The sequence below is a fragment of the Felis catus genome, chromosome B1, assembly GCF_018350175.1.
Source record: "Felis catus isolate Fca126 chromosome B1, F.catus_Fca126_mat1.0, whole genome shotgun sequence".
Taxonomy (NCBI): domain Eukaryota; kingdom Metazoa; phylum Chordata; class Mammalia; order Carnivora; family Felidae; genus Felis; species Felis catus.
In genome coordinates, this window is record NC_058371.1 from 53,787,201 (window position 1) to 53,804,431 (window position 17,231).

The window sequence follows — 17,231 nt, forward strand, 5'->3', positions numbered from 1 at the left end:
AGAGTCTTCATGTTTTATTATCACTCACTAGCAAGCTTCATGCTTTCACCACTTCCACACCCAAAAATAAGATTTTGGCCATTTTTAAGGACTAAGAAGAGGATAGGAAATAAATTTTTATATTACTTGTATGTTAATATATATTTGTTATATGATGGAGATGAAGTAATTCAACTGAATGACTGTCTCTGCCCTTGGATTTTTTTTAATAGTTTATTTATTTTGGGAGAGAGAGAGGGAGACATAGAATTCCAAGCAGCTGTCAGCATGGAGCCTGACATGGGGCCCAAACTCACAAACCATGAGATCATGATCTGAGCTGAAACCAAGAGTCGGGTGCTGAACCCACTGAGCCACCCAAGTGCCCCTAGACTTGGATTTTCTATTTTCAATATTTCTAGTTATACTGTGCATGTTCCATGAGTCACTCTTTGGCATCACTCTCTAATAAAATGAAAAAGCATGTAGAATATTTCACAATGTGATCTTGATGTTTAATTACTGAAACATTTTTCTTACTTTCAAACTTAGTGAAAACAGGTCTCCTGTATAAAGAATTGCACACTAACTAAATGGGTTTTTACGTTTTTCATTGCCTACCCTTCTAACTTGCTTAAAGCATAGTAAGTGATTTTACTTGTGAGTAAATTAAGGTATGTCTTCAATTTTACTTTTTAAATCAGCCATGTTCTTTTGCTCATTTTTTGCTCATTTTAATTCATTCTATTTAATTTTTATTATTACCTATATCTTGGGTTGGAAAGTGCCTTACTTCTATCAACATTAAATATTGGCTAACATATAGTGTTTGAGTCAAAAGTTGTAGATGTTGGTCTAAATACTTCACATGTTTGACCTTCAGTCTATTAGAAACTCAAGCTGAAGATATCTCCAGAAAACTGAATTATTTCAAACAAATATTTGAGTACTAATTGGAATAAAGAGTTTCACTGCACATTTGCATTTCAAATGTCAATCTTGAGTCAGATTGTAAATTTGGGCCATCTAATATTTTTGAGATTAAAAGGATATATTTGGAAATGACTTCCTATATAGCACACACATATTTTTATAATGCAAATGCCCAATTTATTTTCATGTTTTTTAGAATGTAAGTTCTCCTCAACACCTTGTTTTTGTTACCATTACTAGGAAGTAAGTATTTGAACAAGACATTTTCATGAGGGAAATGTTTTCATTGAAGTTCAAAGTGTTTCTATTTCTCCAGCACCACAATTAATCGGAAGTATGATGTTAGTGAAACCATATTCCGGATGCTTTCGAAAACAGTAATGCACTCTATCATGCTGTGACACATAATTATGCAAAGTCCATTGCCCAGGATATGCTTTGGCCCATGGTAGATTTAAAAATGGATAAAGATACAGATCATATAAATAACCTTACACATAACCTTACCTAGAAGCAGCCTTAGGTAAAACAGAAAATTATTTAAAAATGAAATAGTAGTTAAATACTAACACAAAAGTCATCCCAGAGTATGTGTTCATAAACTGCCACTTAAAAATGTAAATTTGAGTGGAATTCAAAAGATGTTTCTTCACTAAATTCAAGCCTGCTTGGATAGATACATTAATGCCTCTTGGAAACGCTTGTAGAATTTGCTGTGCATTATGATCACCTAGAAAACTTGTTGGGAATGCAGATTTCTGGGACAATCTAAAGGCTGATGAGTACAAATCTCCACAATTGCCATTCAGAAAACTGGATCTCTGCAACCCGTCCCAATGATTCCAAGTCAGGTGTTTTGTGGACCGCAGTGTGAGAAACATTGCCCTCCCCCAGGCTGTCATTATTGCATGCACATAGAATGCTGGTGATTTGACAGGTTGTTGCCAAATTTTATGAGGAATCAATGCTACATAAAGACGATTAAATTTAAATTGTTCAAATGTGTCATTTTTCTGTGAAACCCGACATCTAGAGGTCAAGTAGCTTTGTTCATTACAGCACTATAGCCTGATTACAGGTTTGAGAACGCAGTCATGGTTACAAGACAGAAATAAGCTTTAGTCTCATGTCATTTATTTAACTTTTAGAAGGATAAAAGTCAGGAGAAACAGCAGATAAAGTATCTTCGTCTAATTGGAAGTCCTCACGGGACTCAAGCACACAACATGTTTTGTCCCCTCACTCACAGGGAGCGTGGATGTCTTCCTAGTTTAAAGAAATAGATATGATCTGTCTATTAATATCATCTAATATAAATATGATCTAACAATAGATCAGAAGCAGCAATGATCCCATCAGCTAGATAATGTAATCATGGGCCCAGAACCATTATATCAGGTATATAATATATATCTGATATGCTATATCAGAACCATTATAATGCAAAAGAAATGTCTGTAAGTGGGAATAACAAAATAACATCACAGCATTGCTCCCAACCCCCCACACTTCAACCACCAGAAACTAGAAACCTTGTTAAAGGCATTCTTTGTTGCTGGCACTCATACTCAAGTGATCTACACAATCATCCTGTGAACTAGCCAGCTCTTTATGTCCTTGCTGTCCTGTCTTTAGTAATAAGTGTTTTAATTCCTCATTCCAGTTTCTATTTAAATGCCCTCACTCTGTTGCACTCTTGGGCCATTTTGTTCACTGGTCATGTTTAAATGTGTTCTTTTGTTCAATGAGATCTATTCCAGGAGCCCAAACTGATATAAAAATGCTTTGTTCCAAGCCATTAATAGTATTTTCATCTGTGGCTTCTGTTATGGTATAAAAAAGGCCCAAGATGGACTGTGTCTATTTCTGCTAAAATCCACGGAATCCTCCAGGAGCCATAGTCAAAGACCTTAGCATTCCATCTGCCAGCAATGTGTTAGCACTTATCCTCAGGAGATTTAATTCAAAGGCAATTTTCAAGCAATATTTTCCTTCATTAATATTCAGGTCAAGCTGCCACCACATCAATGACACAACAGAGGAATATATCACAGTTCTGTCCATTGTTGCATGGCCTGGACACCATCATGGCTACATCCATGGCCGGTCCAAGACATCTGTTTTGGCACTCTATTGTCCTTCTGAGCTAACAACCAGGAAAACATTACCTGACTTAATTTGATTATACCCTGGAATTTTTATAAGGAATTTCATCTCCCACCGTGGGATGTTGTTAATTGTTCGTTTAACCTGGGCCACTTGCCTGACCGTAAGGCAATGCCACTGGCTAGAGTCGAGAGCTTTGAATATCCAGATATTGCTCTGAGAGCAATACTTCGGATACTGCCACATACACCAGTTCTCAAGCCAGTTCATTTTGTGGACTTACCTCGCTTTCAACTACAATTATTTATTAGACTGAAGGTGTGGTTTAGCTCCTGACCTTCTATGTAAAAATTTCTGTTGGTGAACGAGGTGACCAGCTTTGTCTCAGTGGGAAGAGAATCATGAGATTCATACCACTCTGGATAGCTCCAGCTGGAGATTCCATCTCTGGTCCATTGTCAAATAAGCTACCTTTTCATGGATATGATGTACTTCGCCTGAGTAGTTCTCCTTCGCTTGTTCCTAAAGATACCGTTTTCATTTTATCAGGGAACTTAGACTGAAATACCTTTCTGACCTTGCCCATCATAGGATGATAGGGTTTTTAAGCCTAAATAAAGTCTGATGCCCTTTGGGTTCCTTCAGTTTGGAAACTGCTTCTACCAGAGCACAAGAGAGTATCAGTAGTTGCCATTCAAATAGATCAGAGAGATTTCCAGTCTAGAATTCTGGCAGCCGTCTTATAGTACCACTGTTGAGTCTTCTTCAGAAATTCCAGTCTGCATGTGTTTTCATAGCAGATGCCTCTAGAGCTGATGGATTTGAAGGCGTCAGAGAGGGAACTTGGGCTATTTGTTGCCTGCCTCAGACCTGTCACAGTTTGTTTGCCCATGTTCCACTTTCAAATTCATTCTGCCTTCCAGCCACTTTATACAAAACGGTCAACAGGAATCAAAATGTATCTGCCAAATTACAAATAGTGTTACATACAAGCTGTTTTTCTCATACAGGGATGCAGAAGAGATAATGGTTTGTCCTTTATTGTTTGTAAATCATTCCTAATGGTTTCCTCCAATTATTTCTGGGAATTGGTCTGATGGGGCTGGGCCCTGAATTTTAACCAGGTTAATTAGTTACCTTTACCTAGTCACATGGGCCACTAGTTACGAAACCCTCCCTTGACTTTCTCCTCAGAGAGAGAAACTACCATTTATCATTAACCAACTTCCTTCTGACAGTGACCTAGACCAAACTCTTTCAAACCGGTTTGTGATAATAAGCTGGAGATTTCACGTTTCCTTAACTGGGTCTACACCACATGAAGATACACAGTGTCAGGCTTTTTTCTTTATATAAACCTAACAGGAAAACCCTAGTCCAGTCTGTTAAGTATACCAGTGCCTCGGGGAGCCTGGCTGACAGTGGAGTATGTGACTCTTGATCTTGGGGTTGTGAGTTCAAGCCCCATGCTGGGTGTAGATATTACTTAAAAATGAAATATTTTAAAAAAGGCATACCATCCTCCTTTGTCCTTCTGAAGCTCTTCAGTTTTTACTATTTATCATGGTAGAGGCTGTTGAGGGACTTCTTTAGTGACCCCAAGTAGTCAGCAGTCAGACTGTAGGATATATTTAGCTTTATCATAGACCAGATAGAGCTATTCTAGAGAAAATTAATGAAGGACTTAGCACCCCTGCTTCCACTATTTCTTTAATCAGAACTAAGAGTCTCATTTACTTTCCTGGAATCTTTTTTTTTTTTAATGTTTATTTATTTTAGAGAGAGAGAGAGTGTGTGAGCCGGGGAGGAGGAGAGAGAGACAGAGGATTCACAGCAGGCTCTGCACTGAGAGCAGAGACCCAATGCAGGGCTTGAACTCACGGAACTGTGAGATCATGACCTGAGCTGAAATGAGACACTTAACACACTGAGCCATCCAAGTGCCCCGTACCTTCCTGGAATCTTGTACTGTTTAATAGTCACCACAAAGGAAGGTTTAAGCAATTCTAATGGCTTCCCATTTAGTACATCCAATTGTAACTGGGCTAGGAAACAACTGCCCGAGATTAAGTTCAAACCAGAAATGGCAAGATCCTTCATGCATGTGTCATGTCGTTTCCACTTATCCATTTAGCCAAAGGTGATACCATCTGCTGGATATTCCACTCAGAGCTGGGCAAGGAGGGCCCAGCCTTCAAACCAGTCTTCTTTGTTTCAACTGCCTTCATGGATGGAGTAAATTCAGCAGCCCATATCAGTGCCTTTTGTTTCCTTTCCCCACCGGCATCATTGATTTAACTTCTGAGATGAAAGCAGCATATTTAACAGGGTTCCTTAAAGGAAGCAGCTGCCGGAACTGGAACAGATTTCCTTCCTCCCAGCTGGCAAAAATGTGCCAGGAAATCTTTCATAGGACTCCTGTCAATTTTCATTCTGTGTCTTAAAAGCCACCTAATGAGAGCTAATAGATTTACCTCTGGCCATGATCTTTCTTGTGAATAGCCCAGAATTTTTGCCCATCGGCAAAACCCAGCATGGCAGCTATAAAAGCAAATGTACCCATGAATCATGTGTAGCTTCCTGCCTTTCCAGAAGGAGAAGTACGTGGGGAACCCACGCCTGGAGGACTCCCCTAATCATAGTGTCTGCCAGAGTTTAGGTCAGAGAATGTGGTTTGGCTAGGCTCATTTTTATTTATCACATGGCCAGGCCAGGTTTGCTACTTCCCTTAACGTAACTACTTCTGCCGTTCAATGTCACAGCAGTGGGAGAACCAGGAAGCTGGTCCTCAGCATAGATTCATACCACCCCAGACTTTACCTGCTCCAAAAGGGTCATTGGTTACATGCTGGCCAGTAGCTGCAGCACATTAGAAGTTAGCGTTCACAGCTAACATTGTTTTTCATGCTGCGGTATATATATATATATATATATATATATATATATATATCCCTATGTCAGTCCTAGAAAGCATAGACCACAGATATCAGCTGGTACTTCACAGTAAAGAGATCCTGCTTCTTTATGTTATAATTGCTTCATACAAAATGGTAGCCACAAGCCACATGTGGCTATTGAGCACTAGAAATATAGAGTCTGAGGGGCCCCTGGGTGGCTCAGTCAGTTGGAGCCTGCTTCGGATTCTGGGTCTCCCTTTCTCTCTGCCCCTCCCTTGCTTGAACTCTGTCTCTCTCTCTGTCTCTCAAAAATAACATTAAAACATTAAAAAAAATAAATATAGAGTCTGAACAGAGGTGTATTAAAAATATATGCTGATTTCAAGGACTTAGCATGAAATAAAGAATACAGAAGATCTCCTTTTTACTGTTAGTAAATATTTAAATCATATTAGGACATACTAAGTTAAAGAAAATGGAATACTGAAGTTAATTTCATTTGGTTTCTTTTAACTCATTAAAATGGTAGATAGTGTAAAATTTAAACTGAAAATTATACACACAGAGTTCATGTGTGGCTCCCAGTATATTTCTATTGGACGAGACTACACAATACTCACTAGTTTCCAGTGTTGTTGGCCTAAGGTTGCAAAGAAGTAACATCAGGGATTAAATGCAATGTTCTTCCAACTCCCAAGTGGACTTGACACAGGCCATGAAGCCGCTTGCTTTACTTGCTCTAATTTCTCTTTCTACCAAGTGGTTTCAGTTTCACAGATAATCAACTAAATAGGAGACAAGAAAATTGTATTCTGAGCCATTTTCCCCTCGGTTTTATCACCCTGATCTCCTTCGGTTTTATCTCGTTAATCACCCGTCTACCAATTCAATAAGGGATCATTCTCTGTCTTCCACATTGCTATAGTAAGATTTATCCCCAGTTATTTTCCATGGGACTTTGGCGATCTCAACCCCAGGGGGGGATCAGTATCAACATTCTTATCAAATTCCCTCCCTGAACTTTGGGCCATATTGAGTCTGAAAGGATCTGAAAGCCAGGTCAGCTTCTGTCACCACCGTTGAAATGCGGGGTTAAATTTGTCAATCAGACCCTCCAGACACACTGGGCTTCACTCGGTCCTACAGGAGCATGTGAGGCAGCCGGCACATCAGAGGTAGCATTTTCTCATCTCCCCAGGAGGCAGGGCAGTTACTCATGAGCACAGCTGCTTTGGGCCTCATCCACAGGCGCATGTAGACGCGCTGCCACGGACAAACGTCAGAGCATATGTTATCACATTGACACAAAGAAGCCACAGCCCTTATTTCTTACCAGACTTGTCTACGTTCTGGTCACGTAGCCCAAGGGCCTTCAGGCCATCACACAGCCCTGCGCAGTAAATGTAGCAAACTCCACCTTCCCCATTTAGTGAGCTCTATTGTTTTCAAGGAAATGATGCTGAAAGGATCAGAAGTCATTCATCAGCCCAGGCCCTGAGATTAACCCTCTACTCACAGTTAGTGGAAAGATGCCATGGAACATAATGTGGTTGTTCACTGAATATCTTAAATCTTGAAAAGATTGTCTCTGTTTTGAGATGGAGAACTGGAGCGGGGGGGGGGGGGGTGTGGAGTCTCCAAGAGTTTGAACATAGTTAAGTTCTTCCAAATTGATGGTTAGAAAGGTAGTCAATGGAAGTAGGTGGTTAAAGACACAAACTTCTGTTTATAAGATAAATAAGCACTAGGAAAGTAATGTACAACATGATGACTATAGCTAATGCTGCTGCATGATCTACAGGAAAGTTTTCAGATAGTAGATCCTAAGAATTTTCATCCCAGGGAGAATTTTTTTTTTCTTTTCTTTTTTTTCTATGTGAGGTGATGGATACTAAAACTACTGTGATAATCATTTTATCGTATATGGAAATGAAACGGTCGTGCTGTATACCTTAAACTTGTACAGTAATATATGCCAGTTGTTTCTTAGTAAAGCTAGGGGGAAAGAATAAATGGATTCTACTTTACTAAATACAGTAGAATCCTAAAATTCTAGCATTTTTGTAGCCCATCTCTTAATTGGTTCAACTAATATGTCAACACCTCATTGTAAATGCTCATTGAGAAATTATCTTTTGTCCTATTTTGAGATGGCTTTTTTTTTTTTTGGACACATGGGTTGATATAGGTTAAAAGGCTATTTTATATATCCTTCAGCATTCAGCTGATTTGCACCCAAAAGTTGTACAAATTCTCCAATGATCTACACTTTTTTTTCTGAAATGCAAACAGCAGCATGATTTCCTAAATTATAAGGAAACTGTTTTAGCACTTACGTAGGAACAGCTTAATTTCTTGTATATCCACTTTTTTCTGGGACATAAAAAATTCAAGGCAAATAATAATTTAGCCTTAAAATTTCCATGGAAACTAAAAAAAAAAAAGCCAGTATACATGAACATCTTTTTTAAAGAGTACTGAAAATTCAGTTTCCAATTTTTATAAGATTACAACAGCAGTTAAGTATAATTAGGATAATCGGCATTTACTTCAGATTTGTTTCCTCACAATTCAATTGCTTATGCATCTTACAGTTCAGCTGTTTCCCAAGAATTATTTGTTTTTATTTTTCATGTGAAATTGCCTTACTCCATTATTCCCAAAAAACTATTTCAAACATTATTACATGAACTTTGATCATCTTCTCATGTTCAGAATCCATTTTAATTTCCATTTTTCAGTTTCATATTTTGTAATATACATTTTATTGAGCTTCTGCTTAAACAGACCCAAAATAATTTTTCAAGAGTTTGAGCCAATTACTTTTGCCTCTTATATTACCATTAAAAATTACTTTCATAAAAGGAGAGCTTTGACAACTTTAAAACAACTTTAGAAAATGTCATCTTTTAAACTGTCAGTTTTAGTAGCAAAAAAACCCTGCCAATTGGCAGTTGTCTATTGTTACATTATAAATAAATGAATTAAATTAAATTATTCATTAATGAATTTCATTATAAACTCTAAATGCCATGTTTTCCTATCATGAACACATTTCATTTATCATATTTTTATTAAGTAAATTTTGGTTTAAATTTTGGTTTTCTTTTCACGTATATATATGGAGAATTCTTTAATTTGCAACATTTAATATCTTTCCAGAACATGAAATAAACTTCAGCCAAATTTCATTCATAATTTCAACTCAGTCCATGTACCTGAAAAATAATCGCATATAAACTAGAATATATGACTATCTTAGAGTCTTCTACATGGTTTAGTGTAAAACATAGAAGTCACGTTAGGTGAGGATAACAAAACCCAAACAGCGTTCTTGAGCTAGAGTGTATTTTCCAATGAAGTCATATAAAAATTATAGGAAATAAACATTAAAGTTTGCCTCTATGAAAAAGAAAAATCCAGTCAATGATCTTGATATTTCCCCCCTTGACATCATATTATTTACCCACATTATGAAAAAAAACCCCAAAAACATAGTATATGAACATATATAAGATCCCAATAGATTCCTTTGCTTGCTCAACTTATTTATATATTGTAGCAATACGTAGATAATACCAGAATGTTTAGTTTTTCCAATAAAACATATTATTTGAGAGTTTCATATTTCTTAATAGACACATTTATATGATGCAGCAGGATAAATCAGTAAAACTTAAATGGGAAACAAAGCAACTCAATCTTTATATGCTTGTAACCTTTATCGTGATACAGTTTACATTACGAATCCGAAATGCCTGTTATACACGCTCTATTCCATGACTCAAGTGTTTTCTTATGTTTTTCTTCTGACAGGATGATGAGGTAAGGGAAAGTCGATTCAGCTTCACAGCCTATGGAATGGGGCCATGTCTGCAAGCAAAAGATGGTGTGACCCCAAAGGGCCCAAACCATCCTGTCCAGGTAATGCCGAAAAGCCCTGATGAAATGAGGAAGGTCTTTATCGACAGAGCCAAGAAGATTGACACCATCTCTCGAGCTTGTTTCCCATTAGCCTTTTTGATTTTTAACATTTTCTACTGGGTTATCTATAAAATTCTTAGGCATGAGGATATTCATCAGCAACAAGATTAAGCCTCCGGGGGCATGCAAGTGCGAACGATCAATTCAAAGGAAAGTCTCTTTGCCATGGGTGTGTGTATGTGTGTGTGTGTGGTATACAAATAAGGATCATCAAATTAAAGTGGCATATGGGAAGGTATTATTATGATTTGCTCTGCAAAGTCACAGGCATATTAAGAGGATTTTAATGGATACAAAAATATATACTATGAGGATTCTATTTCATATTACTTTAAGATTATCTGTCCTTTCACAGTATATCCTGTAAGTGGACATATTATTGCCAATGTGTTTGTGTTGTTATATAACATCACATAATAGTACACGTGAAAACATCTTTGGAATTTCTTGCTTTTCAGCTCAATGACATTAAATCTTACAAAAGTAAATTTTGCACAATTAACTTTATAAATGGAAAAGGGGAAAATGTTGAAGACTTTAAACATCAGTAGCTTGAGGCTTTCAAACATGTTCTTATGCTATAGTTACAAAACAGAAAATAATCAGTTAATTCTGTAGAAAACTCACGCCCTCAGAGGATTGCACATACAGATACTACCGGCCCAACTTATGTAATACCAAAAAAATTCAGATCATAAATTTAAAATTAAAGAGTTTTGTTATTTATATACTAAATCTAATTGTTTCAAATACAATATTTCCCTCTTTGGAAATCTCAAACAAATGGCTTAAGAGATCATATTATATACAAAATCTGCTTTTCTTAGCTATATCTCTATGAATGAAGATGGAAATACTGAAAATAACATTATCATTTTTAAATAAGTGGTATAGGTGTGTATTTGGAATTATTGCCAAACACCGAAAACCGCAAGCCAGCACCCTTGTTTTGTTAGTTTTTTAATAGCTGCTTAATTGTCTGTATGTAATTATGTTCAATGTTTTGATATAATTGAACAAAGTTCATTAAGATTTTTATATTTTAGCTTAGAATGAGACTTTAAAGTTCAATGGGATTATAGTATTTACATTTTGATAAAAATGAATTTAGTTAAAACAAAAATGGATTTATGAAAGATTTTTTAAATAAGAACAGTTTTCCGATCAAAGTTATATAGGTTCAAACTCTTAGCTCCAAATGTAAGGAGGGAAGATTTTAATTCTAAATTATATAAATAAGTCATTTCTATAAAGTGAGGATTGGTTGTTTTTATATTTCTGAATTAATGATTTCAATATATATGCCATTCACTAGATGTGAATAATTTTAAATACAATTTTTACTTAAAATTTATCAGCAACCCATGGAATTATTTCAGTTACAATGGGGCATTAACTAATTTCATGCAGTGTAATTAAGTACAAATATATGATAGAGTTCTTGGTTAAATTGAACCAGGTTCTGATTCTTTTGAATTTTTGCTATTTTTCTGCATTATTTCTATCATTATTGTTGTATTTTTAAAAAGCTCCGGAATGCTCTTTAGATATGTTTAATTTTTGGTCAGATTTGCTGAATTGAAACTCACTGTGCTAAAAGGTTGACAGAGAAAAGTTTAAACATTAAGAAACAATTAACTCAGCTTTAAGAGGAAAAAATAAGCCAGTCTTTGAATCCAATGGTATTATTTTCTGAATTTTAGTCAATCTCAAACTAAAAGCAAGAACTGCCATTTAAAGCTAAAAAGTTCTCAAAGTTATTGAACTTTGGTGTATCCAGTTGTAGTGTTTAAAAATAACTTGTGAAAAAATAATGTATGCTCAGTGATTTTTGCTAAGTGAAGGACCAAACTGCCCTCCTTTATAAGTAATTTAAAACATTATTGGAGGGGCGCCTGGGTGGCGCAGTCGGTTAAGCGTCCGACTTCAGCCAGGTCACGATCTCGCGGCCCGTGGGTTCGAGCCCCGCGTCAGGCTCTGGGCTGATGGCTCGGAGCCTGGAGCCTGTTTCCGATTCTGTGTCTCCCTCTCTCTCTGCCCCTCCCCCGTTCATGCTCTGTCTCTCTCTGTCCCAAAAATAAATAAAAAACCTTGAAAAAAAATTAAAAAAAAACATTATTGGAAAAAACAGGCAAACACACAAAAACCATATTTGGCATTAAAGGCAAATGTCACAACTGAAAGAAATTGTTACTCTTATTCTGCAGACTGTGCACCCGAAAGTTGAACACAGTCTTCTTTATTTGGTGTATATGAATCAAAATCATGGAAATATATTCTTGTACTAAAGATAGATTAGAACACAATGTTGTTTGTGTTCCCTGAGGAAAAGCTGTGTGGTTCGAAGTTATGATAAACCACATTGTCTCAATATGTCTCTGAAATACTTGAATACATTTTTCTGTACTTTACACATCCTATTTCAAAAGCTCTCCATCATTGCTTAAATTCAGTGAATTCTGCCAGACGCAAAAAGAAATGTAATGCACCTATTCCCACCCCCCCCCCCAGAATTCACAGACATCACTATTTTCATATTTGAGAATATTAAAACATGTCTCTTTTATACCTGAAACTTGGAATGTAAAAATACTAGCCACAGGACAATTTTTCAGCAGGGGCACTGGTATGGTAGAAATCTCTGTATTTGCTTGGGAATACGTATTTATCGTTGCCTTACTATACTAAGAAAGTACAGTCGTGACTCATATGGCAACAATGACAATATTTGGAGGGCTCAATTCAAAAGGTTTAAAGGAATATGTCCGCTCTAACGAACACTTATAGAGTGTTTTAAACCGGAAACCACACTGCAATTAGCATCTCAAGGTAGTAGTTGCCGCAATAAACCCTGTGTCAAATCTGAATATTTCAAATTAAACCAACCAGAAAACTATTAATAGTGAGGAAATTAAAACGTGTCCATATACACTAATGACCCACATACAAGTTGGAGTTCTAATATGGATAATTCAAGTATTTGGAAATGGCCACATTAAAAAGTTTGTAACTTTTGTACATGCAGTTTATTGCAATTTTTCTTATTATTATGTATTTCAAACATGGAAATTTATGGTTCCATACTATAAGAATTTTTAGGAAACCTTGTACCTTACTCAGCATATATATATGCTGTACTTCTTTATTTCCCAAACAGTAGAATTAAAGTTCAACTCTAGGGAGGATTTGGAGCTTTCTTTACCACTCAAAATAGATTCCAGAAAGATTCCAGTGTGGAAGCAAGAAAGCCAACGATCTTTAAAATTTCTCTAACCTTTCTCTAACCTTTCCACATGTTTCTCCATGGTAGTTAATCACCTGCAGAGCCTAGCCAACTCCTGGTTGTTATGACAACTGGGACGCCTGGGTGGCTCAGTTGGCTGAGCTTCTGACCCTTGATTTCTGCCCAGGTCATGATCTGGCAATTCGTGGGATCAAGCACTGCGTCAGGCTCTGCCCTAAGGGCACAGAGCCTGCTTGGGATTGTCTCTCTCCCTCTATCTCTGCCCCTCCCCAGCTTACTGTCTTTTTCTCTCTCTTCCAAAATAAATAAGTAAACTTGAAATAGAGAGAGAGAGATTGTTCTGGCTACTTGTTCTGTCATCAGTTCCTATTCTATGGATATAGTTTAATGACGTTTACCTTAACTTTGAACTATAAATGTTTTAAAACCTATATATCCCTAAAATATGAATACATTGGGTTTATGAATTCCCGAAACCTTATGGCAGATAATGGGAATTTTAGAAAGAAAATGTGAAAAAATAAGCCAACATGTTTGACAGAAGAGAGAAATTTGTTAACTACTTTAGCACTGTCAGTTGTGATTTTAAGAAAAAGATAGGTATATCTTCCATATTATACATCCCACTTTTTTACAATATATTTGTGTGTACTTAACATGATATACCTCAACCTGCTGGTCACTTCAGAGGACTGAATATTGGCAGTTAAATTTTCCTTTCATCTATAAAGTACACACTCCATGAAATGGACTCAAGGGATTATGGGAGTTGCCAATATTAAAAGTAGAAATATTAAAAGTAGGAAATTGGAAATACTGAAATTCATAGATGTCTCTAACAACAACTAGAGCACTCTAAAAATGAAACTTGTAGTTTGAAAATATGCCACAGTCCTTAGACCAATCAATCATTAAAAATCTTTGAGGTCCTGTCTCTTAATCCAAGACAGATTTCATGTACTTTGTACGATAGGTAATAGAAAAACCTCCCAAAATTTATCAGCATATACCATCTGCATTTCTCATCTAATTGACGCTGAACTAGTAGAGAAAGCAAGCCACTCCATGCACACTGCATAAACTTACATTTGGTCGATGAGTATTCATACATCAGTCATCAGTATTCAGTATGCTGACAAGTTAAAGACTATAAAAATCATGAGATTGGTTAAATATATATTAAAATAATATGTATGGTTTCTACCCCAGGGATTTGCATTTTAACGATCTAACCAAAAAAATGTCTACAATCAATAGAAATTAACCTTTAATAGTTACCTTGGTTCACTGAGATTAGTCAAGAATTGTCTAGTCACTCAGAGAATATTTTTTGCATCTTTCTAATTAGAAGCTTGTCTTTTGAATTATATTCATCTGTTACACACACTATTGTGATAAGTAGCCTTTTCTAGTTAATTTGGGTATTCAGTTTTGGAACCAGATCATTTCATTGCCTATGCTTGGCTTCTGGACTCTTGCTTGCTGCTATAGAGCTATTGAAACGGCACAATCAGTTCTGACATACTGTGATTTTCATGTGCATTTCAGAGAATAACTTAGTTACAAAGACTGCACAATTTCTTAAGTGACAAGTATTAAAATTTTTATTTTTGTAAATTTTTTTTTAAATTTTTTTTAACGTTTATTTACTTTTGAGACAGAGAGAGACAGAGCATGAACGGGGGAGGGTCAGAGAGAGAGAGGGAGACACAGAATCTGAAACAGGCTCCAGGCTCTGAGCTGTCAGCACAGAGCCTGACGCGGGGCTCGAACTCACGAGCCGTGAGATCATGACCTGAGCCGGAGTCGGACGCTTAACAGACTGAGCCACCCAGGCACCCCAAGTATTAAAATTTTTAAATCCCAATTGCCTAATCTGCTTAAGCAAAATTAAAGGTATAGTTTTTCAAATAATTTTGACAAGACCACTTTCTTTAACTGAACTTATCTAATAATGGGCAGTGGAAAGGTATGACTTGAGGATTAGAATTCTATAAAAGACCAACATTTTGAATATAATGACAACTGAGTCTTATTGTCCACACTGCCTTCATAATTTCTTACCACATCCCTCTATTTTGGCCATGATGGTCATTCACAGCAGTGTGGGAATAATCCTGTCCATCTCAGTGATCACCAAATAATCTTTAATCACAGTGAGCTCTAGTTTCTATGACATCTAGATTGTAGACTTTAAAGTGCATCATTTCATTCACTTTGACATTTCAAAGAGATGCTAAAAATAAGAATTACTGCTTGTGGCCATGAGACCATCCGGTGATTTTTAATACAGTATTTTAGAAAAATACAGTGTATATGGACACACTTTCTTAGTATAGTAATGATAAATACGTATTCCCAAGCAAATACACGATTGAAATATCCATTATACCAGTTGTACTTTTATTCCTTTCTAAGAAATGTCTTCTTCAGCAGATACATAGGCTTTCATTTTCTTGTTCAGGTACTATAAGGAGTGGTAAAATATAACAGACCCATTTTATGCTCTTTGCTATATATGCTATTCCTGAATAAAGAAGCAATGTACACTACAAATTGTATTAATTTAATTTCTATCCCAGCCCCCATTCCTCTTTGGAAACAAAGTGAACCTCCATAGGGAGACAGCTGTTATTTTCATTACTTAAAAAAAAAAAAGTAGTGATGCTTATTTTTCCATTACAAAGATGCTTAGAACCCATGGTGCATAAAATTTAACTCCCTAGGATTTGAAAATAATAAGGGCAGGGAAAATATTCTGGAGAAGCTTCTCCCAGAAATTAGAACAGAAGAAAGAGAACTCCTGAGCTAGCAGCAGGGATTCTCTTACTCATTTTTTTCTTTTACACTTTCCATCTTAATGCTGCCTACATCTCCTTCCTTTTCCATCTCTTCTGCACAAATGCACTCATCCCCATGTGTGCCCATACACACACTCTTACAGACTGTTAATGGAATAATTCCTTCAAATTGGAAATGTAAAAGAAGTCAACTTTTCTGGGATTTTGTGATATGCTTTCAAGATAAACGATTCCTGGTGGGAAATATGAGCAGAATAGTCATTGGATTTGGCCATCTCTTAATTATGTAAGCATAATATTTTGCCTCAACAATACACGAATAGAGCTATATGGGTCAAAATTTTCTCCAACTATTAACAACAGAATTCTAAAACACCACTTGGACTATCCTTGAAGAAGGACTAAATATTTGTCAAACTGTCCGTCTACAAAACCGCCAGTAATAAACAGTAATACTGGATGATTTCATAGTGTCTTAACAGGCATTTTTCTCAGTATCTTTTATGGTTCATACATAAGTAAAATAAAAGGAAAATTTTAGAGGTGGTAGAATACTATTTTAAAAAATAATGATTCTGCTCCTTGGCAGTACATCAGAATCCCTTATGTGCTTTGAAAAATATATACAGGTTGATGTTCAACACAGGAGATTATAATTCATTCAATCACTGATTAAATAAATATTCGTCAGGCACCTTCTATGTAACTGCCATTGTTCTAAGTGCTGAATTCAGTACGTTTGGGGTAAAACATGAAACATCTAGATTATTGGCAAAGTTCCACAAGTGAGAACAATTGACGTGAAGATGCATAAACCTATTTTTTTAATAAGATTCGATTTACACCTGACATTTTCATAATTTTTTCCTTCTTTAAATTCATTTTAGCTCTCTCATCTACATTCACAGAATTAAACAATAAACCTTTGAGGCATTTCAGTTCACGCTCCCTCCCGAATTCAGAATCTTCACCATTAAACTCCTGATACAAAATTGTCCAAATTCTTCTAGAATTCTTAAGTAACCGGTAGTAACTGATTACTCTGAAGTCAGCCTGTTCTACTGTGACATAGACCTAAATTTAAAAAAAAAAAAAAAGCTTTTCTTTGTTAAGAAATGATGTTTACTTGGTAAATTGCAAATAAATCTCCATTCCCTTGAGACAACGCATCTTTTATTTTTCATATCTTTTGTAGATGTTCAGGCTCAGTACCATTTTCTCAACCCCTTATGACTAGTTTTATTCTCATTTAAGCCATTTATAAATGTGTTTTATGTGTTAAACAAT

At 36.1% G+C, this 17,231-nt stretch overlaps 1 protein-coding gene across 2 annotated transcripts in view; it reads left to right on the top strand.

Annotated features, from left to right (window-relative positions):
• Positions 1-11,787, top strand: part of GLRA3 (glycine receptor alpha 3) — a 199,553-nt gene extending 187,766 nt beyond the window's left edge. For both annotated transcript variants that reach the window (XM_023252660.2, XM_023252661.2), the window contains one exon: positions 9,732-11,787. In XM_023252660.2, coding sequence (XP_023108428.1) covers positions 9,732-10,010 — 279 coding nt within the window. In that variant the 3' untranslated portion in view covers positions 10,011-11,787. The remainder of the gene's footprint in view (positions 1-9,731) is intronic.
• Positions 11,788-17,231: the final 5,444 nt, after the last annotated feature.